At 38.9% G+C, this 23072-nt stretch overlaps 2 protein-coding genes across 35 annotated transcripts in view; one reads left to right on the top strand and one right to left on the bottom strand.

Moving 5' to 3' along the window:
• DROSHA (drosha ribonuclease III) overlaps nucleotides 1–3565 on the bottom strand; it is a 119921-nt gene extending 116356 nt beyond the window's left edge. For 12 of the 31 annotated variants that reach the window (XM_005604326.4, XM_070246386.1, XM_070246389.1 and 9 more), the window contains exons 1-3: nucleotides 3389–3527; nucleotides 2183–2309; nucleotides 1060–1125 (exon numbers count right to left, since the gene is read on the bottom strand). In XM_005604326.4, coding sequence (XP_005604383.1) covers nucleotides 1060–1079 — 20 coding nt within the window. In that variant the 5' untranslated portion in view covers nucleotides 1080–1125; nucleotides 2183–2309; nucleotides 3389–3527. Of the gene's footprint in view, nucleotides 1–1059; nucleotides 1126–2182; nucleotides 2310–3384 lie in introns of all 31 variants that reach the window. The other 19 variants (XM_023625805.2, XM_070246388.1, XM_070246395.1 and 16 more) reach the window with 6 other exon arrangements.
• A 94-nt stretch (nucleotides 3566–3659) lies between these two features.
• C21H5orf22 (chromosome 21 C5orf22 homolog) lies at nucleotides 3660–22283 on the top strand. Of its 4 annotated transcripts, none has more exons than XR_011430183.1 (9): nucleotides 3660–3829; nucleotides 5001–5146; nucleotides 7357–7506; nucleotides 9690–10113; nucleotides 12198–12260; nucleotides 12507–12628; nucleotides 14845–14911; nucleotides 15452–16944; nucleotides 20543–22283. XR_011430183.1 is itself a non-coding variant. In XM_001500700.5 (9 exons), the coding sequence occupies exons 1-9, from the start codon at nucleotides 3749–3751 to the stop codon at nucleotides 20673–20675; spliced, it is 1326 nt and encodes a 441-aa protein (XP_001500750.1). In that variant the 5' UTR covers nucleotides 3660–3748; the 3' UTR covers nucleotides 20676–22283. The 4 variants fall into 4 exon arrangements, 3 of the variants coding, with proteins under 3 accessions (XP_001500750.1, XP_014590408.1, XP_014590409.1); XM_001500700.5 differs by having other exon boundaries at nucleotides 16805–16944; XM_014734922.3 differs by having other exon boundaries at nucleotides 3665–4153; nucleotides 16805–16944.
• The last annotated feature ends 789 nt before the right edge of the window (nucleotides 22284–23072 follow it).

The raw sequence follows: 23072 nt of genomic DNA, 5'->3' as shown, positions 1-23072 counted from the left end.
ACTATTATGACCTCAATAAAATTTTTATAAAAAAAGGTATGTTGCACTTTTCTGGGACTTTGAGAGAAGTGTAGGTGACAGAATGCATTTTATGAACATTTTTGGTTTAAGGGAATGTTGTGACTGGTGGTTTGATCTTCTATGCAGACCACTAAAACTTTCTCCATATCAGCAATAAGACTGTTTGCCTTCTTATCATTCGTGTGTTCACTGAAGTAACACTTTCCATGTCTTTCAAGAACTTTTCCTTTGCATTCACAACTTGGCCAAGCGGTTTGGTGTGAGAGACCTATCTCAGCTCTGACATGCCATCCTCACTAAGCTTCATCACTTCTAGCTTTTGACTTAAACTGAGAGACGTGCTCTCTTCCTTTCACTTGAACACTTAGAGGCCACTGTAGGGTTATTAATTGACCCAATTTCAATAGTGTTGTGACTCAGGGAATAGGGAGGCCCAAGGAGAGGGACAGAGATGGGGAAAGGCAGTCAGAACACACACATTATCAATTAAGTTTGCCACCTTATTGGGTGCAGCTCACAGCACCCCAAAACAATTACAACAGTAACATTGAAGACCACTGATCACAGATCACCACAACCAATATAACAATAATGAAGAAGTTTGAAATGTCACAAGAATTACCAAAATGTGACACAGAGAAAAAAAGTGATCTTGTTGGAAAAATGGCGCCGATGGACTTGCTCGATGCAGGGTTGCCACAAACCTTTAATTTGTCAAAAACACAGTATCTGTGAAGTGCCATAAAGTGAAGTGCAATAAAGTGATGTATTCCTGTAATTATAATTCACCAACTAATTACCTACTTCCATCTTTAACATCAGCCTGCACCTCAGAAGTGCAAGCTCCATCAGGGCAGGACTCCGGGATGTCTCATTAACTACTCTGGCCCAGGTTCCTAGCCATGTACATGGTCCCCACAAACACATTCCCTGCTCCCCTCAAATAGCTAAATCCTTCCCACCCTTTATGGCCCAGCGTCAGTGTTGCTCCTCTCTCTGTTCTCCCAAAACAACTGCCGTTACCATCACACCACTCACCATGTGCTGCCTTGCATCATGACGTACTGTCTGGATATGTCACATCTTCCACAGAGAATACAAGCTCTAGAGGAGAGAAAGAATAAAATAGACATAAAAATGTTTCCCAAGCTGCTAACGCTACAGAACATTTCTGCAATTATCTCAAGACTGATTTTGCATTCTCCAATGCATTTAGCATACTAACAAAATTAAGACCATGGTGAACTGAATTAAAGTTTACAACTAACTTCTAACATGCCCTTAACACTTGTCTTGCTGACTCAAAACAAGCAGTAGCTAAAAAGACTTTGGCATATTCCATCTCTAATTTGCTAAAAAACATAGGGGGAACAAATCATTTCTCCTCTCCCTCTCCATACTCTAGTTTCCTTCACAGTGGGACCAGCATTCAGATTCAAACATTAATCTTATAAACACAAGAGTTGTCCTTGATTTTCATTCTCAGCTCTTCCCATAGAAGAATGTTGTAAACATAAATGACATTCCAAATACTTAAACTTCAGCGAAATGTTTAAAAAACTCAAATAAATATTAAATGCAAAAAGCTTTAATGTAAAGCATCTCCCTAAAGTCTTTCTAACTAAAAGTTTTACCAACGGACTTAAGGTAGATTTTCAAATGGCTCATGATAATAATTTCAGATTATTTAACTGTATCGATCACTGTGTATAATAAATAGTAGGCACCAAATAATAACTGATTAATGATTATTATTCAGTCCAAGGCCCTCATGATAAACCTAGGGCCTACACAGCTGATCTTGCCACCACGGGCCACTCACTGCCAACAGAATCAAATTCAAATTCCATGCTTGGCATTTAAGGCCATCTACAATCTGGACCCAACTTCTTCCAGGCTTATGCTCCATTACCTTCCCCATGAAGTAGCTATGACCCCAGATTTTCCCAGTTGCCTAACATACCAAGTACTATCACCCAGCTTGTTCTTTGCACCCACTTTCTTAAAATCCCCTATGAATCTGCCCACTGAACTTCTACCCATCTACCTATGTCAAATGCCACCTCTTGTGAAGCCTTTCCTGGTTCCCTTTAGGAAGTAATCCCATCCCCTCTACTTCCATTTGCTCTTAGGCTGTACTTACTTCTTTTACAGCACTTACCAGAGACTGCCTCATATTATAGTCAAGTGTGCACATGTCTAACTCCTCCACTAGAATATTAGCTCCTTGACGACATGGGTTGATTCATAGTCATTTCTGTATCCTTCACAGCCCCTGGCAGAGCATCCTGCACACAGTAGGTGGTCAATAAATGTTTACTGTCTCACCAATGGTATATGTTTCTATGCTGCTACTGTACGTTTCCCTTCCACATATATCCACAACGGATTTGCACTATCAAAACCAGACCAAAAACAGGCCTTTTCACTCATTCATGCAACATTTAATGAACTTACACATGTGGGGCACTGTTGCAGGCCCTGGGGATTCAAAGACGAGTAAGACAGACACACAGCCTGTAGGACTCAAGGACTCAGAATCCATAAATACATTTTTTAAAAAATAATATAATGCAATAAACACAAGAAAAGAGGTATGACAGAGTTCCAGAGGAACACAAAGGAGTGTGTTGAACCTAGAAGTCGGCAACAGTCAGGATCACTAACACTTGTACCGTATGTAACAGTTGAAAATTCACTATTAGATCCTCACGAATATTTCTATAGATAGAATATCTGAAAACACTGATCACGAAACTGACCTATTAAAGGCCTAGTCAGGCTGTCTTGTGGATGCAAACTTTAATTCAAAAGTCAAGGAAGTCACTGCAACTGGAACAGTAATTATGTTCTGCATCTGCCTACTCCTAGGTTGCTGTTCGGAAGAAGGGAAACTGAGGGAGCTGTTTGGAATGTTTACACGTCCAGGAACATCAGTCTATGTAGAAAGAGTTGCAAAGTGCGGCAACATGTTTATTAAGGACACTCTCTTTCCCCCAGTTGAATCTACAGGCGGGTCACCTTGGTCCCGCTGATGCATAATTGCGTGTTTCCCCGTTTGCATCTCCCGCCAGACTGGGAGCCCACGAGGCAAGCTCCCCTCGGAGACCCGCGCAGCCTCCGGCCTGGACCATCGCACGCGCCCCACAAATGAATGAAAGGTCTCATTTTTCACTTCTATTTCTTTGTGGGATCCGGCCCTAGGGTCGCTTTTATGCCCTTAGCTGCAGATTTGAAGAGGGGATCCCCGATCCTAACTCCCAGGCGCCTCTCGCCTCAGCCCCAGGATGCACTCCAGCCCTGTTTAAATCCGGACACTTGGAAGCACTCCCTCTTCCAACACCCGCAAGGTGCCCTTTTTACCTACAAAAGGCTCTCCGGCCGCGAGGTCGCCGTCAGAGCAAAGCCAGGCTTATAACTGCAGCCGCCAAGATCGTAGCGCCGCCCGCGCCTCCGGAACAGGAAACGGAGGGAATTAAAAAGCAAACCTGAGAAAGCGAACCAAGGGGGAGAAAGCTCGGGGGCTCGCCGCAGCGCCCTGTGCGCGGTGATTGGTGAGTCAACAAGAGCGATGGACACCTAAGCCAATCGCCCTCGTCAGGCCCTCCGGCGCCCGCCCCATGCCCTCCGCATTCTCCAATCCAGAACCGCAACCGGGTGAGCGCGCGTTTCCACCCGGGAAGGACAGTGGGGCTGCCGCTGGCTGGACGCTGCTGGGTTCTAGAACATGAGCGACTCGGCGGGGGAGCGCGCTCGCCTCCGGCGCTACCCCGAGCTCCCGGTGTGGGTGGTGGAGGACCATCAGGAGGTGAGCGGGCGGCTGCCGGGCGTGGGGGCAGAACCGCGCCAGAGCCAAGGAGGCGGCGGAGCCTCGTCTCCCGAGGCCAGAGAGAGAAGCAGCGTTTGTTATCCGCGCGGTTCCATTGCCGTGGGGAAAAACACCCCAACGGCTAACTTGGAAGAATAGGCGCTGACGTTTATGGGGCGCTTACTACGTGTGGAGCAACTCGTTTAACCCACATGGTTTGGCCAAAATCCCGCGACTAACAACGGGTGGCGTCGGGACTCGAACACGAGCAGCCTGATTGCAGAGCTGTCTCCCCAGCGTCTCCATCACAGCCCTGCCGCGGAGGTGGGAGGCTTTGGTTCCGAATGTGGGCTGTCGTCTGAGATGGAACAATCATGGTAGCACTGTTAGGGCCGTTAGGAGTATTATTGTGTGCATGGTGTGTACATTGATCTTTTTAACACGGTGCCCCGCATTTATAAGGCACTAAAATGGTGCCTTAATCTAGACTTTTGGAAGCCTACAAGGGGGTCCCAGGAATCGAAGACTTTTTTTTTTTTTAAAGTAGCGTTAATAGGCCTTGGGAGTTCTCTTGACATGAAAGAGGAAGAGTGATTCCGGATTTGTGGATGGAGAAAGTTAAGAGGAGAGGAAGCTTGGCTTTCTCAGGATCTAAAGGTAGGGTGTATGGACCTGAGAGAGAGAGAGCAAGCATGGGTTAGGCGGTGCTTTCAAATTCGGTTTTAAACCCAGAACTATAGAGACTGTACAGGACAAAGTGCCTTACAGGCCACCTAGCCTCACCCCACCCCACCCCCGTCCCCACCATCCTAAAGGTAGGGAAAATGCCCGGAGACCCAGGGTGGCTTGAAAACATCGTTGATGCCAGAATGTATATTAACTGGCAGTTTTTTCCGGATCGCCAGTCCTTGTCCGTTTCCCCACATTTTTTGTTGAGTTTGCGATCGGGGCAAGATGGCAGCAAGAGCTGCCCACCTTGGGAGGTGCCAGCTGGCAGTTCTGAGGAAGCTTGAGATCATTATCTAAGCCATCTACAAAGAACAGATTTTATAACAACTTAGTGTGCTTCCAGTTGCGGGCGGTTATGTTTAGTATTGTTTTTCAGTCTGCGGTTGAGTGTACACTCGTGATTTCAGTGCCAATTCGGAATGTGTGCATGTGTGTTTTACAGGTCCTGCCTTTTATTTACCGGGCCATTGGCTCAAAGCATCTTCCTGCCAGTAATATAAGTTTTGTGCATTTTGATTCACATCCAGACCTCCTTATTCCTGTGAATATGCCAGCGGACACCGTGTTTGATAAGGAAACACTTTTCGGGTAATATGTGGTTTTCCTATTCTTTCATGTGCTTGAAATACAATTTGCAGTAGATGATAAGTAATGGAAATAGACTTTGCTGAGCACATGTGTTTTGTTTTTGTTTTTTTGCCTTTTTTATTTTATTTAGAGCAAGTGTCGACAAACTTTTTCTTAAAAGCCAGGTAGTATTTTAGGCTTACTGGCCATATGGTCTCTGTTGCAGCTGCTTATCCCTGCTCTTGTAGTGTGAAGGCAGCCGTAGACACTATGTAAACAAGTGACTGTGGCTGTGTTCCAATAAAACTTTATTTACAAAAACAGGGGCCCAGCCAATGTTTGCCAACCTCTGCTTTAGAATATAGAATTTTAGAAGTAAGAGAGGCTATAAGCATTATCTGAGCTAGTTCTCCCTTCCTTTCCCCTTTAAAAGTCTGGATACCGAGGCGCAAGAAAATATGTGTGAAACACATAGTTGAATAATTGTATAGGCAGCACATCTTCAATTTGTATATCCTTCCTTCCAGTATTGAGTGCTTCCAACCTCCCAATTTGTTTTGTTTTCAGGTCACAAATCCTACTGACTTTCAGTTATATAGAATCTTCAGAGATGGAAGTGAAATTGGGAATTTGTGGTCCATTCTTCAGGGAGGATCATACCTAATGTATCTCTAAATAATGACTTACCAGCTTCTCTTCTGTAGTAAAGTTCCCTGAAGTTCTGTCACTGTCTCTTTATGTACATAATTGTTAGAATGTAGCTTCCTTGTACAATATAAAAAGTTACATGGCAGTAATTTTCCTGTTATAATAGAAAATTAAAAGATAGGTGCTGATGTGAATTAGTTTTAGCCTACAACACTTCTTTCAGTTAACTTTTTCCAAAACTGCAATTCAGAGCACTAATTTCTAAAGAAATGTAGTACCTCTACCATTGTCCTTACTCTCTTTTATATTTAGAGGTTTTATATTTTAGAAATTGAAAAGAAAGAATTATGAAGCAGGTATGCAGACTATACAGTTAGTCTCAGGATTCCTGTATTCCCTTAAAAATTATTGAACTTTTTTTTTCGGTGCGGAAGATTAGCCCTGAGCTAACATCTGTGCCAGTCTTCCTCTGCTTTATGTGGGATGCCTCAACAGCATGGCTTGAGGAGTAGTGCTCAGTCTACGCCTGGGATCCAAACCTGCGAACCCCGGGCCGCCAAAGCGGAGCATGCAGACTTAACCACTACACCATGGGGCTGGCCTCTAAACTTTTTTTTAAATGTGGGTTATATCTATTGATAGTTACCGTATTTGAAATTAAAACTGAGAAATGTTTAAAATACTAATTCACTTCAAAATAATAAAAGGCCTTTATATTTGTTAGCATAAAAAAGATATTTTTATGAAAAATATATTTTCTAAAGCAAGAAAAATTTAGTGAGAAGAGTAACAGGGTTTAAATTTTTGCAGATCTCTTTAATATTTGCCTTTATAGAAGACTGCTGGATTCTCATATCAACTTCTGCATTCAGTCTGTTGCCGTATATTGTTTTGGTGGAAGTATATGAAGAAAATTCAGGAAGAGTGTTTTCATAGCCTTTTCAGATAATTATGAATATTCTTGAGTACTATACCAAAGCTTAATAAGTGGTAGTTTCTTAAAGCTTAATTGGAATGTAGAATCGAATGATTCAGACTCAAGTCAGAATAACCATGGTTTATCAGTTTTTCTTTCAAGGAAAACAGTGTTCAGCTTGCAGTTTAGTCTCAAGTGCTTTTCCTTGAGACGACCATTGTACTTCAAAGTATGTAGCAGAAGTGCTTTCTGTGAACTTCTCATTTTGCCACACAGAATATTTGAAAATGTATGCTCAGGATCAAGGTTTAATAAAGTCATAAAGGACATTGTTATATGAAACTGGTTTGGCAGGGGGCGCTAGTGCTTGGTAGTGAAGAATACAGTGACTACTAATAGAGTTTGGTGCCATTGCCTTGACTAATGTTAGGACGTCAACCCGCCATTGCTTTGCACCATCAGTGCAAATGTGAATACAATAAAAAAGGGAACTAATGCCTTAGTGTTATTAGGAAAATTGTTTTGAACTAGCGATCACCCTGAAGAGGTCTCAGGAACCCCCCCAGGTGTCCTCAGACCACACTTAAAATATTGTTGTGGTTGAAATTACATTTGGAGAAAAACACTCACTAACAGTTTCTATGCTTTCTCTCTCTTTCTTTTCCAGAGAATTAAGTATTGAGAATTGGATTATACCTGCAGTTTATGCTGGCCATTTTTCTCATGTAATATGGCTTCATCCCACATGGGCTCAGCAAATCAGAGAGGGCAGACATCACTTTTTAGTGGGCAAAGACACTTCTACCACAACCATTAGGTAATTTCCTCACATTTATGACTACGACAAGAGTTGAATGCTGCTTCTATCTTATTTTGGATCCCTGTAATAACATAAGTATCTCTACACACAAATGGTGTCACATAAAGCCTCAGCTCTTCCAAAAAGAGTTCTCAAAACACCAAGAATGAGTTCTCACATCTCTTGACCTTCACAAACCATTTGTGTTTGTTGCTAGTCAAATTGGTTTTTGAAAAACATGATCTTCACTCTTTGGTATTCTGGCTCCACTGATGACTAATTCCATTAATTCATTTAAGTACCTTATAGATTATAGATTTAATAATATATTTTCTTATTTTCTTTCAACGTAACTATTGTCTGCTGAATTTAATAATTAGCTGAGAAAAAGCAAATTTATCTCACTTTGATTTTTTAATAAATCCAATGGCTGAAAAATAGATTTGGGGTTTTAATTTTATTAGTATGATTAGCTTTAGATAATTACTTAATTTAAATTAAATTACAGCATCCTCTGACTTGAGTTACATGTGAAACTATTTTTGTTGGATAAGTTAATTAACCAATGTTTTGTGTAACTGGTGATTCTACAATATCTTTAGAAATATCAGAATGTTTTTGTCTTTCTAAATTCTCTTGTGATGAGATGAATGTTTTAAGCAGTCGAACCAAAACTTTCTAGAACGTGAAGGATAGTGGGATGAAATGGTAATACAGGGAAAATGAAATACAATCTTTCTCATGAAAATGATACTTTTTATTTCTGATTTATCCTTAATGATTCAATTAACTTTCGCTGTATGTTCATATCAATTGCACAAATAACTTTGTTTTGTATACCTGATGATTGTATTTATTGAGGATATAGTGTGGAATAAATAATAGGGCTCTAATAAATGTTAATAGATGTTATTCATAATACTGGTATATGTGAAAGAGTGTCAGAGTTTTTATTGAGTACTTCAGTGAGTAGGCCTAATGTAACCTGTAGTAGGTTTCTGCAAAATCAAATAATATTGGGCAATCTGAAACAGACATTGAAACTCAATGTGTAATAACAATATTAAGATTTTGATTATCTCATGATTTTAGTTAGTCTTGGAAGTAAAACTTTGCAAGAGACACTCATACACACAGGTATGCGGTCTGATATGTATATGTGTCTTTGTATGGATATGAACAAAGTAAAACATCCATTATTAAAGAATACAGATTTAGGTTGGGGATGCAGCCTTTGTCTTTCTTAGGATGGTATGGTTTTTAATAAGCCTGGACGTTAGTTTTATTGTGTCATTAATCTTTTTTGGAAAATTTTAACTTTAAGGCTGTATATGCTGGAGGAGGGTGGACTGGAAATAAATATTAACCATTATTTTAGTTGGATAGAGCCTGCCTCTGGAAGAAGCATTTGGTTTTGCTATTCAAAGTACTTACCAAGGCATAATATAGTTGAAAAGCTAAGAACGTACTGATACATAAACTCAGAAGTCTGCGACTGTGAAATGCATTCTGCACATGTACGAGATTTTTTTAAGTTGCTTTTCATATTAAAATATGTTTCTATAAATTTTAATCAAGTTTGAAATATGTCAGAGGGAGCTGCTATTAAGATAAATTATTTCCAGATATAATTTTTCTCAGGTGATTTTTTTGATAAAGTTTCCGCTGGTATGAGAGAGATCCAAAGCACTGGCGTAAACAGGATTGCTTGTTACTTTCTCATATTTAAGTGTATTTCACCACACACCGTGCAGGGCCCGTGTGGCAGCTCTGCAGTTGGGGGAACCCCAGTTCCGTCTATCTTTTTGCTCCACTGTCTCCAAAGAGTATTGCCTTTGTCCTCATGGTCCAGGGTGGGCTTGCCACTTCCATGTTCATATGCCAGTCAGTGGTAGGGGAGAGCAAGAGTGTGTACACTTCTCTTCCATTCCCGGCCTTTGGCCAGAGCTTAGTCACGTGGCCACACCTAGCTGCAAGATAGACTATGAAATACAGTCTTTACTTTGGGCAGTTGTGTCCCCAGCTAAAAATTGAGGGAACACTATTTCTACAGAAGAACAAAAAATACAAATATTAGAGCTAGCTCTCAGTTTTTATCAAATATGTCCTTTCTTAAATTTCTGCAATGCTATGGAAATGCTATGTGAAATGTCAGTTAATTTGTGTTTTCGTCTTTAAAATAGTTTTTTCCTCTGATCCAGGGTTACAAGTACAGATCATTACTTCCTAAGTGATGGTCTTTATGTAACTGAAGACCAGCTAGAGAACCAAAAACCTTTACAATTGGATGTAATTATGGTAGAACCTTATAAACTCTGTAACAATCAAGAAGAAAATAATGCAGTGTCTTCTGCTAAGAAGCCCAAGTTAGCAATGGAAGACATAGAAAGCACTGCCTCTACTAACTGTGACTCTTATTCAGAAGGACGGGAAAAGGACACAGAGACACAGAGAAGGAGCCAAACTTGCCTAGAACCATCGTGTTCTTCTGAAAGCCAGGAATGCCAGACTACAGTCAGCACTGGGGAAATTCTGGAAATTTTGAAGAAAGGGGATGCATTTGTTTTAGATATTGACTTAGATTTTTTTTCAGTCAAGAATCCCTTCAAAGAAATGTTCACTCAGGTAAATGTGGTATTTTTTAAATGTAGATCTTGAGAGTTCTGTGACATTCCTCTAGATCAGAGATAAGTAAACTTCCTGCCAACAGCCAGATAGTAATTACTTTTGGGGGACCCCATATGGTGTCTGTCACATATTCTTCGTTGTTGTTTTAAATCCTTTAAAACTGTGACACCATCCTTAACTTGAGGGCCATACAAAAACAGGTTGTAGGCCATGGGTTTCTGATCCCTGCTCTAGATAATATTCGTTATTTTGCATTTCTTAATTGGAGTAATGTGTACATGGGTTATTGCAAAAGGTAAAATCATATAGAACAAGAAAGTGTATACACTAAACAATGTGCCTCTCTTCCCACACCCCTATTCCCTAGTTTCTTACCTCAGATACAAATATCAGGTCCAGTTTTTTAGTGCATCTTTCCAGAGATAGTCTGTGTATGTAAAACCCTGTGTTACAAATTTTGCACTGAACAGTGAGGGGCCTGATTACACATGGACTACTTGTAGCTAATGATTCCGGCCTGTGATCGTTATGGTAACTCATCAGATCTTAAATGCAGATCACAAGACACTATTAGTATGCACAGATCTGAGACAGAACTATGCATTTAAGAAACTGATAAACTTACAATCCAAGTGAGCATTCGTAGGTGCATTTTATGGGCACATGTAACTGCTTAACTTGAACATTTGGGAGATTATTCCTGGTCTGTTCTTTCTGGAATTCAAATTAACTGTCTTTTTTCGACATGAGTTCAGTATTTGATTTATAATGATGATGTTGCACTTTACGATCCTTATTCTGTATATGTGTCAGAAGCCATCATGATTTATCTAAATTATCAAAGAGCTCTAGTAGGTACTGATTAAAAATAGTGAGATTTGAGGATTTAGTGTAATCTGCAACAAGAATGGGGGACCTATAGTGCTCTCCCAACTTGCAAAGAAGTGGGAAGAATTGCTCTGTTTCTTTTCTGCTGTTGCATGTAAAGCCTGTGACTAAGCACCATCTCTCAGAATTATGAAATGACCTTAGACATTTTTAGACAACTTGAAGTATGGGTATACCTGGCCGAAGGACCTCACTTTAGGAAAATTTATCCTACAGACATACCAAATATTTGTAATGAAAAATTTATATAAGTTTACATAGAAACTTAAAGGCAGTTACTCCTTTTCCAGTGCTATCAGGAAACTGGGGAAATGGAGATTTCTGTATCCTTTATACTCTTTGGTACTATGGAACTTTTTGAAAAGAGCGTGTAATTTAATAGCCTTTTTTTTAATAAAGTCAGTTGTTTACCTTTTAAGAGCAGGTTCAGACGTCAGAGAGAGTTAAGTTCTGTTACTTCTGCCTATTAGCCATATGATCTGGGCAAGTTACTTAACCTTTCTGATCCATAGTTTCTTCGTGTATAAAATTGAAATAATAATCATACCCAGCTCACAGGACTTTTAAGATGAAGATAGTGCCACAACATTGCTCTTAATGAACTTTAGCTTTTACATATAACCTCTTCCTGACAATCTCCTAAATAGGATTATTGGGGCCGGATATACCCACCTATAATGGGGCAATCTGGCTGTGCTCAATCCTGCACAGTCTGAGCGTAGCAGCATCCTTCTTCTGTTGCATCCTCCTCCACTGTTGCCTTTGAACTCCAGAGTTCTCTTCTGGGGCAGAGAAAGAGCTGCAGAGGGAACACGGAGAGTTTTGTTGTTGTTGTTATTAAAGATATGTATATTTCCTATTAATACTAAAGTCTGTTTAGATCCTAGGATGTATTCATTTGTAGAGTGGAATATTATTAGAAGTATTTTCATCTCATTACAAATTAGCCATCAAGTCTTCTTCCAAAGCAGTTGTTGTACATTCCTGTCTTGTCCAGATGGATAGAGTTATCGTGGTGAAATATAATGTTTACAATGAAATCTGGATTATACATTTTACCAGATTTTCCTAGTCTAACCTTTAAATGATTATCTAAGAAATTCTCCTTGTATCACAGCCATTTTCCACTTAAACTATATTATTGCAAAAATTAATTTTTTTTCCAGTAGATGGATTTTTGTTTTGTTTTCCAGGAGGAGTACAAAATCTTACAAGAGCTGTACCAATTTAAAAAGCCCGGTACCAACCTGACAGAGGTATTCTCTATTTGTTTTTTTGTGTTTTGTCTATTTATCACATATCTAATAATCTCTTACAGCTTATTAGAATGCTCTCAAACAACTGTCGAAAATCTTTGTTTGAGTGTGTTTATTGGGGAAGCCCATGGTTAGTACTTGAAAGTCATGTTTTAACTAATTGAACTGAGATTTTTATTGTAATGGGATTTTACTTATTCTTTTAAAGAGTAACTGTGTATTCTCGGCTTTTTGATGTGTTTAAAGGAAGATTTGGTAGATTGTGTTGATACTCGAATTCATCAGTTAGAAGATTTAGAAGCTGCTTTTGCTGATTTGTGTGATGGTGATGATGAAGAAACTGTACAGAAATGGGCTTCCAACCCTGGGTAAGACCCTCAAACATTTTTTTCCCCCAACTTTACTACATTTCAGTTCTAGTTATACTGCTAAATTTTCTAGATAAATTACTTTTTAAAAATTATTAAATTTCAAGACAAATTTAGTAACAACAGTTAGCATTTATTGAGTGTTTTCTTTGTGCCCAGTATAATTCTAAGATTTTTCCTTGCATTTTCTCACTTATTCCTTAGAACCACTATCAATAGAAAAGTAAATTACTAGACAGGGAAATTATAGTGTGAAAACCTGCCTCCTTTTAAGGATAGCCCAAGTACAAGTAGAAGAGTTTATTTTCAAGCTGCCTGTGGCATAAGGGAGCAAGATTTGAAAACTGAATTCTTTCTTCATTAGGTCATTTATTTGGCCGATTCTCTCTGTGTTAACATTACCTTGAAAGTATGGGGAGAAAAGTTCTTTTGGAGTGATCATCTGTTGATTTGGGGGGTGGGGTAAAGAATGCCTTTAGTATTAACCCTAGTTTGAAAGAATATTGACATAAATAATATAGTTACTTTTCTCTTCTCTGAAATAAATTCTTTAAATGGTGTAAACTCAAAAAGCAAGAACACGAAAATAAAACTACCAGATACAAACTTTTTGTGCCCGTGAGAATAGGAAGACCAGAACTAGCTTATTTTCAAATTGATCTCCCACAAACTAACTGAGATTATTCTCCACAGTGTAAATATAAAAAATCAGTCAAAGATAGCAACATAAAACAGAGAGTTAGAATGATAGTACTTTGAGCCACTAAGATTTGCTATGTCACAGTTGTTATTGAAAATAATTCATCAGATCTCTAGAATACAGAAGAAACTGGACCAGAGATTTGCCTCAAAAGAGAGAAATTGTATAGCTAAAAGATGAAGTATATGAGGGAGAAACATCATCTTTCGCTATGTGTATGTATTACCTACTCAAAATATTCGGTGTAATTTTCACTTAAAAATAAAATATTCAAAAATGTCCCTGAAATATAAATACCATAAAACTTTATCACTAAGGAAAGCAGTGGTGTGGAAGAATAAACCATAATGGTTCTAATCACATCAGTAAATATTGACCAGGCATTTTAACATCAGTTAATGCTTTTTCTCTTGAGTATAGGGAGCTAGTTCTAAAAATGATTCCCTTCTTTTGAAATCATGATGGGAGAGGGAGATGTAGAAATAAGTCGCAGAATATGATTCTTCCTAGAAATACTGAAGAGTATCTACTATTTTGTGATTTTTGTGATGTCTTGAGCAAAGTTTAAAACTTAAAACCAAAATAATAGCCAGAAAATCTTAGAATCCTCAATCTAGCCCATAAATGGGGGCTACCTTCCGCTGAAACCCACCGTGCCTGCCGAGCATGCCCAGTTAGCTCTTCATCACCTGCAGGGAGTTCTGTCACAGACTTGAAGAAACAAGGAGACTACAACAATGATGAGTTTAGAGTGTGATTGGAGTTGGGAGAAAAAATAAAATGAAGGACAAGTTGGAGCAAGAAAAGTCTCCCCAAACTTCCCTTGCCCCTAAAGGGCCAGACTCTCAGCCTGAAAGAGTCTTCGCTACTCCTGCAAGTAGAGGAAGTGGGTGCTTAGGGTCCAGAAGCCCAGAAAGGATCATCAGTGAAAACGTAGAAGTAACAGGATGAGTGGAGAGACGGGCCTCTAGGCCTCCCTTTTCCTTTCCCTCCCAGAAGATGAGTAGATACTGGGGGAGGAGGCATTAAAATACTAGAAACATTAATTAGTCAGGACTTCCAAAGAGTTCCACCTAAATTAGATAACTTCAAAGCACCACTGTTCCTATATCAGATGGCATAGAACTTTTCCGCTTATAATTATACATATCAATAAATATATGTGCTTAATTTTTTCTTAAAGTTTCAGGAAACTATCTTTTTCATCACAGTGTACTAAAGGCACTCAGTTTTCTTGCCAATCAAAATGATTTTTAAAGAAGAGGAAAATCTGTTTCTTGAGTGCTAATTTTCAATCTTTAACACAATCTGTAATCTTTTAGGTAAGAAAACAGCAGGGAACATTCATTTCTTGGTGTGGTATTTTAAGATGATATTTGAATAGCTTTATCTTTCATTTCCCAGGCATCATATGAAACATACTGTTACGGGTAAATTTTAACTGTAATGTATCATTTGCTACTGTAATTTTAGTTGAGGTGGTGTGATGTTTAATTGAGGGGTGGCTCTTTTCCAGAATGGAATCACTAGTTCCACTTGTACAGAGTTTGAAAAAACGGACAGAAGTACCAGACTATGAAATGGTAAATAATTTATATTGAAATATAAAATTGACCCTTTAGAAAGGCATTTTTCTGGGTAGAAAAATGTTCTTTCTGTTAAAGTGACTCACTTTTATTTGTATTCCTGATAAGTGCAAATGAATTATTTTTTAAATAAGAAGGAGGAGAAGAAGATTGAAAAAATACATACTTTTTAGAAGCCAGAGCACTGGAGAAGTTTTCCAGGAAAAACATGCTTTTCCCAATTTTATGTATGAAGGGGAAGTGCCGTGTGTTTTTTTTCCTATGGTCAGATCTCTCCTTGCCAGAGAAAAGAAAGTGTACAATTTCTGAAGTTGTCCCTTCTTTATTGATTCTATTTTCTACTCCTTTCTCCTTTCTTTCCTCTCTTTCTGAGAATTTTTCTGAAAAACCAAACAGAAAGACAAAAGCAGGCGCTGTGGCAAGTATCTTAAGTGTATTAGCCGTGTACCTGCTGTGTTTGCAAACAGTGATCGGAAAGCTGTGGCAAAAGAGGATGCCTTTAGTGATCGTTTCTTTTATTTTTATATCATTTTGCAGTCTTTGAAGCACAGATTTTCCCATTTGAAGTGCAAGTGCCTTTTCCCAGATTTTGTGCCAGAGCTGAGACCTCCAAGTCGTCTGCTCCTTCTACTTCTGATGCTCCTTTTACTTCAATAAATTGTGTTTTTGCTTTAATGTTTTATTTAGTCGTGGTATGCAATCAAACCAGCTTACCTGAACTGAAGTTTACATACTGATTTAATGCTAACGTTCTAAGAATAAAAAATACCAGCAAAAGAATATTTTGGTTAAACCAGAGCTAATCCAAGACCCACTCATTTTTTTAATGGCAATTATTAAGAATGATAGAAGACACTTAGGATTTTAAAATGCTTAGAGCTCACGTGACAGTATCGAATGTGTCTTCATGCAGGTCTACTTTAATCATTACGTTGCATCTGGATTTTCTGGTGATTGGGAGGGGGTTGTACATTGTTGAGAGAAGGGATGGTGTGGGCTCAGTCACAGGTTCTGTAATCAAATATGATGTGCCTATAGCTACAGTGTTAGAACACCAAGTGTTTTGATCATTTTAGTAGAAAAGAACATGCAGAATCTGTCATTTTACTGCCTTGATTGATTGTTCCCAGTTAAATCTTTGATGTATACCCAGAACCTCCAATAAAATAGCAGATTGGTGGTTTTTTCCATGTTTTGCTCTTATGTACACTAGGCAAACTATGACATACTTGAGTTCCAGTTTTCAAAACTTTAAAGCAGAGGCTGTAAAATGTCAGCCTGCGCGCCACATCTACCTTTCAGGCATATTTCGTTTAGTGCTAAGACTGGAACACCGGCCATTTACATTTAAACTACTTATGTAGATATCAGTAGTGTGTGGTTACACAGGGGATACACAAGACACCCTAGTAACAGGTTAAATAGAGTAGGAGGAAGACTGTCTTGTATCCTCTTGAAGCTTTGAATGGAGTGCTAGGTGCATGGATTTAAAAAGTAAGCAAAATAATGTGTTGAAAGAAAAGGTGAGACTATTATGTACAGTTTTATATCAGCTTTTAGAATCTAAGTGACATAGATAATTTGCTAGAAAATGTGAGTTAACAAATTACACTCAAAGACAGAAACTGAATGAATCCAAAATCACAAAATAAATTAAAGAAATAGTTTAAGAATTATTCCTAGAAAAAGCATTAGGCCCAAACAGGTGTACAGGCCAGTTCTTCTAAAACTTCAGAGAATAGATAACTTCTCTTGAGTGGAAACTGTTGAGGAAAAAACAATCCCGGTCCACAAAATATTAAAAGATTTGTCAGCAAGGAATTAATGGTTAAAGAGTCTTCTAAAAACAGCAAAGCCTTACGGTGTAATTTGTAATTATCTTGCTTTCAGGTTCACCAGGCTGGTCTAACCTGTGATTATTCAGAACTTCCTCACCATATCAGCACAGAACAAGAAATTGAGTATCTTATTCAGTCTGTATATTATTTACTGAAAAATTTACCAAAACCTACTCTTGTGACAATTGCAAGGTAAGTGTGGTAGCCTGTATAATGGCCCACCAAGGACGTCCCTGTCCTCGTCTCCAGAACCTGTGACTAGGTTGCCTTATATGGCCAAGGGGACTGCAGATGTAATTGACTCAAGGATCTTGAAATGAGGAGATTATCCTGGATTATCTGGGTGGACCCCGTGTAATCACAAGGGTCCTTATACAAGGAAGGCCGGAGGGTCGGAATCAGAGAGATTGGGAGATACTGGGCTGCTAGCTTTGAAGATGGAGGAGGGGGCCACAACTTAAGGAATGCAAGCAGCCTCTAGAAGCTGGGAAAGCAAAGAACAGATTCTCCCCTAGAGCCTAGAGAAGAAATGCAGCCCTGCCAGCACCTTTATTTGAGGACTTCTGACCTCCCACAGGACTGTAAGATAATAAATATGTGTTGCTTTAAGCCACTAAATTTGTGTAATTTGTTACGGCAGCAGTAGGAAATTAATACAATCTCCATAGATGAGTCTAATGATTACTAATACAGTAATTCTTACCATTTTTTACCTACTCGGCTCAAAATTCAGATGGTGTATTTTCTCTTCTCTGTTTGTGATGATCAGCAAACAACATAGAGTGCTTCTTATCTTGTCTTCGAATTTGTCGATAGAAGAATTCCATTTCTGTGTCCTACAAATAAATGGTGAACTGCTGCCGTGTTTTAAATTTGAACATACTAATGTGCTTGAAATGTGACAACAATCTAAGAAAACTTTCTTTTCAGTCTTTGGGCTTGTTTTGTATAGAACTGTGAGGTCCTAAAATAATTACTTTAAATACTCAGGCAAATAAGATTTATATATTTTATGACAAATATTTTGTCACATCCCTTTACCATCCTGAAATGAAATTCATAGACAATCTGACCTAAATACACACATAATTTAAATACATATAGATATTACACATAACATATAGATAATATAATTGTCTTAGTCCATTTGGGCTGCAATAACAAAAAGTACCAAACCAGGTGGCTTATAAACAACGAAAATTGATTTCTCACAGTCCTGGAGGCTGGGAAGTCCAAGATGAAGGCACCAGCAGATTCAGTGTCTGGTGAGGACCTGCTTCCTGGCTCATAGACAGCTGTCTTCTCCCTGTAACCTCACATGGACGAAGGGATGAAGGAGCTCTCTGGGGCCTCTTTTATAGAGGCACTAATCTCATTCCTGAGGAGTCCACCCTGGTGACCTAGTCACCTCCCAAAGGCCTCATCTTCAAATATGATCACATTGGGGATTGGGTTTCAATATATGAATTTTGAGGGACACAGACATTTAGTCTACAGCAATAACCCTCCTATACACATAATTTTTTTTTTTTTTTTTGAGAAAGATTAGCCCTGAGCTAACATCTGCTGCCAATCCTCCTCTTTTTGCAGAGGAAGACTGGCCCTAAGCTAACATCCATGCCCATCTTCCTCTATGTATGGGATGCCTCCCACAGCATGGCTTGCCAAGTGGTGCCATGTCCGCACCCAGGATCTGAACCAGGCTGCCGAAGCGGAACATGCAAACTTAACCGCTGCGCCACCCGGACGGCACCCATATACACATAATTTAAATATGCATTTATATATGTGTACACACAAAAGAAATTGTAACATAAAGGAGAAATGAACGTAATTGACAATAAAGTACAGTCACGTGCCACATAATGGCATTTCAGTCCATGATGGACCCCATATATGACAGTGGTCCCACAAGATTTAGTACTGTGTAGTATATGGTAATCTTTATAGTATACCATATAGTCATAGTAATCTTTAGTGTTATAAGATTTAGTACCATGAAGCCTAGGTGTGTAGTAGCCTGTGCCATCTAGGTTTGTGTAAGTATACTCTTTGATGTTTGCACAACAACGAAGTTGCCTACCAACACATTTACCAGAATGTATTCTCATCATTAAGTGATGCATGATGGTAATGATGTATTAAAATGCCACAGTAGACTTGCATCTTTACAGAAAGTCACTGAATGTAACAGTTACAAATGCAGACAGACACTCATGTGTCGTATTGACCAAATACCATGAGCAGCCCTGCCATAGGAACATGGTTTTTCTGGTCATAACAACCTCATGGTAAGGTTCTGAACTTAAAGTCCATCCTTGCTCAATTCACAGAGTAATTGCATTCCTAGAATATTTAACCTATTTTTAATTCTTCAATCCATTTTTAAAAATACTTTGTTCATATGTAGAAGAGTATTAAATTCTAGACTCAAAAGATGAAAAACAGGTTTTTTACTGATGTGAGTGCCCCATGGGCTTTGGAAAGTATGCAGGACACAGGACAATTATTCTTATTCATATTTCAGGACTATCCTGCATATTGCAAGCATTATAGCAGCCCTGCCCTCTTGCCCTGGCCTCCTAGTTGTCTTTATGACAATCAAAAATGTATCTACAGATTTCCAAAACTCGCTTTTGGGGGTAGTTCCCATCAAGAACCACTCTAATGGTGTCTTAAGCCAGAAATCTTTTTGAAAGCATTGAAGTACCCTTTATTTGTTAAGGCTTATAAATTAAGCTTTTTCTTCTGATTCTTTAAAGTAGATCTTTATCTGTGTGTCTATGTTAGACAGTATTTAATAATTTAACATTGCTCTATACCATTTATTGTGTGTTGAATGTTTACATCAAGGCTCAAAAATAACCTGATCACCAGGGAATGGAATGAGTTCATCAGAAGTTTTACAGGTTATTTCTTTGTCTAAAATACTTGTGATAAGGAGTGAGCTAGATAACTAATTCCCTTCCCTTCTATAAAGGTTTCTATGCCCCTCTTTCCAACCCATCTTCCAAATGGCTTTCCTCCCCCGAGTCCAGAACCAGGAGATACTGATCAAATCATTTCAGATCTTAATCCACCTGTTAATTGCCAGTGACATTGTAACTGCCTGGTGCCACTCAAGTTGTATTTGGGGATTCTAGAAAGACTCTCAAAATACAGATTCCTGCTCCATCCTGCTTTACTCTTCTTTCCTTAACACTGCGTAGGAAACTAATCCCAATACCAGCACATTTCCACGTTTCGTTTTGGATGATCCTGTACACTTGTGTAGTTAACACATTGTTTTTAGCAGCAGAACCCTTTTATCAGTTGGAAAGCCTCTGTCCTAGTAATGTCTAGCCCTACTGTACACGTATGAAAAATAGAAGAAAGATGCCTAGTCACTAAGATAATAAGCCTCAGTGTTCCCAAGCAACATCTCCCTTCCAGGGATTCAGCCATCTGCTGATTAAGCACTAGAGCTTTGAAGACATCCTGTGGTCTCAAATCCTGTCACCAGCACTTCTTACTAACTCTGTGACCTATGCAGATGAATCTTTCTCTGTTTCAGATTCATCTAAAGGGATGGTAAATGTACCTATTTCATAGGAACCTAATTCATGTCATGTGCCTGACATAGAGTAAACATTTAGTCGTAGCCTTCAACTGTAGTAACAGTTGAATTCCAAAATTCAACACACCTTCATTTTTATGTTATATTGAAATCAAGACTTACAGGCTTTTCCTCACTGCTCAGTATGATGTCATCCTATTTTATGTGTATTTTTCTTTTTCTTCTTGGTTCCAGGTCAAGTCTGGATGATTACTGTCCTTCTGAGCAAGTTGACACCATTCAAGAAAAAGTCTTCGACGCGCTACGCTCCCTCTATGGGGCTCTAGACATTCACCTGGTGTATTCCACAGAGTCCTCTCCGTCTTAAAACAACAGAACACTAGGCTCCTCCTGCATCTTGATGTAGTAACAGAGTTTTCATTAATTTATTTGTAAATGAGTCTTCCAGAGAACACTTCGTTTATATATTAATTTTCAGTTAAAATCTTTCAGGTATTTTGAATCTCTAAACAGATATCGCCAGTTGTTGAATGATGGCAGTTTTTTTGGCATCAAGTCTGCCCCCAATTGATGAAACTGTTACTTATCTACCTTTCCATCGTTTTCTTCACTTTCATGAGGGGTTTTTTTTTCCCTCTTTTCCCCCCAGGTCAGTTGGACTGTATGGGATTCATTCAGTCATTCAGTCATCCATTTATTCACTCAACTGACTGACATTTATTGAGCACTTACACGTGCCAGACTTAATTACATGCTGGGTATGTGGTAATGAACAGAATAGACAAGGCCCCTGCCCTCTTGGGGGACAGCTGAGAAACAAATTACAGTTTGTGAGAAGTGTTGTAAGCAAAGGAAAACCACAAACGTGTTTGGCATGCTCTTAGTACTCAGGGCACCTTGGCCTTACAGGAAAGTGACATTCTCAAAAGCTACTACCAAAAAAAGTGAACCAGTTGCCAGTCCCTGAAAATGTTGCAGGAAGTCTGCCTTTCCAAGACTGTTGGGATTGTGGCCCCGCTCTTACCGAATGCTCTCAGCATGGCTGGGATTGAGGAGGTCTATCTGAGCAAACTCAACCAAACAAAAACCAACTTTTCTTTGCTAACAGAAGAGCCCTTCAGGGTTTCTTGTGCCTCCAGTTGGTCAGTGTGGGCATCAGTTATCCTTATGTTTCCTAAGTGCCACTTTATTGGCAGTCTGGGTTAATAATTTTTTCAAATAAACCAGCTTTTTATGTAAATAGTAGGACAAAAAGTTAAATCCTTAGTTCTGATCTACCATAAATACCCACAGACCTAACTGCCTTCCACCAGCCTCCCCATGAGTAAGACACCCTTACTCATGGAACTCTTAGTCATGGAACTTTTCCTTTCCTTAGTTTGCCAAGTCTTCCTCTCGTCAGTATCCCTCGTGTTCAGTATTCATTTTTAACTATCTTCTTGATTTTTTTTCCTTTAAAAGGGAGGATGGCATGTAAAGAGAAAAGAGATCCATCATTCCTCAATCATAACAGCTTTTGTTTTCATTTTTGCATGTAATGCTTTCAGACCTTGACCACATGTGTACCTGTTGAGTTGCGTGTAGCTAAAATTATAGTGTTACCTAACTATCTGATGCCTAATACACAAGGTCACATTACCATTGCCACTCAGTAGATGGCACCAGATCCCATTTTTCCACTGATTGTGTTTTCCATCGAATTTTTCTTGTCACCAAATTGATTTCGCAAGGCTGATAGTGTGAATGCTTATTTCTTTTGTGAAAAGCAAAGCAAACTGATTAAGCTTTCCATTTTGATAGAATATTATATGCCAGAAAGCTTTATTTCTCTGTAAAATCAGGATTATAAAATAGCGCTATTGTTTATTTTTAAATTTTTTTATTAGAGTTCTGTAATTGGATGTTACTTTTCTGAGTAAATTATTTTCTGTGCTGAAAGAAATAAAAAGGTATGTTTTAAAGATGTAAAACCAAACTATAGCACTGATTGATTGTCTATGATCTCCGTGTGTTCACAGCATTGATCTCATGGGTCTGGTTCGTCATGGTTTCTGCGACTCCCGTGAACTCTGCTGTGATTCCTCCTTGCTTTAATTCAGGTAGAATAAAAGAGCAGCAGGTTCCTTTTCAGGAACACTCAGATTGTTTAGTTCTTGTGCTAATTCTCTTTGAAGAATAAAATTGAGTCCCTACTTGTTGACTAGAACCAACTTAGTAAATTGTCTCTGTGGATTTCAAGTAGGAAGATGCTTAGTTTATCAGGAATCCTTCACTTGTGTTCTAAGTACCAGTGAGGAATGCCACAGTACAGTGTCTTGGATTATGTGCAAATATCACCGAAGCATGGGGTTTTGAGCAGCTTTTTGAAAATGTGACTTAAATATAGGCTAGGCCTAGATTTGATACTTAACAAGTAGATATTTCGCAGTGTCTGCGGGGCTGGGGGGATTTTTTTTTATCTCTTCTGAAATAGTTTCTGTAGCCGTCTATCATTGAGTGTTCTAGGTCCCCAAAGAATTCTTAGTCAAAGGGCTTCACTCTTCACAGGATCTTCTCTCCAAATGTTCCTTTTGTTTTAGCAGTAGTGGCCCTGGATTGCTAGCAGTATATCCATCTGACTGCCAATAGTTTACAGTCGATGGTCTGTTTCTTAGTACAAGATTATCTCATTCACCATACATCTCAAGAGAAATTACTGTGATGAGACTGAAGGAGTTTCTGTTGGAGATCTTTCAGAATGCTCGAGATGCACGAGGATCAGCTG

Source organism: Equus caballus, chromosome 21 (assembly GCF_041296265.1).
Source record: "Equus caballus isolate H_3958 breed thoroughbred chromosome 21, TB-T2T, whole genome shotgun sequence".
In the NCBI taxonomy this organism is placed as follows: Eukaryota; Metazoa; Chordata; class Mammalia; order Perissodactyla; family Equidae; genus Equus; species Equus caballus.
The sequence above is the reverse complement of the archived record's forward strand: the minus strand, read 5'-3'. Positions and strand labels throughout refer to the sequence as shown.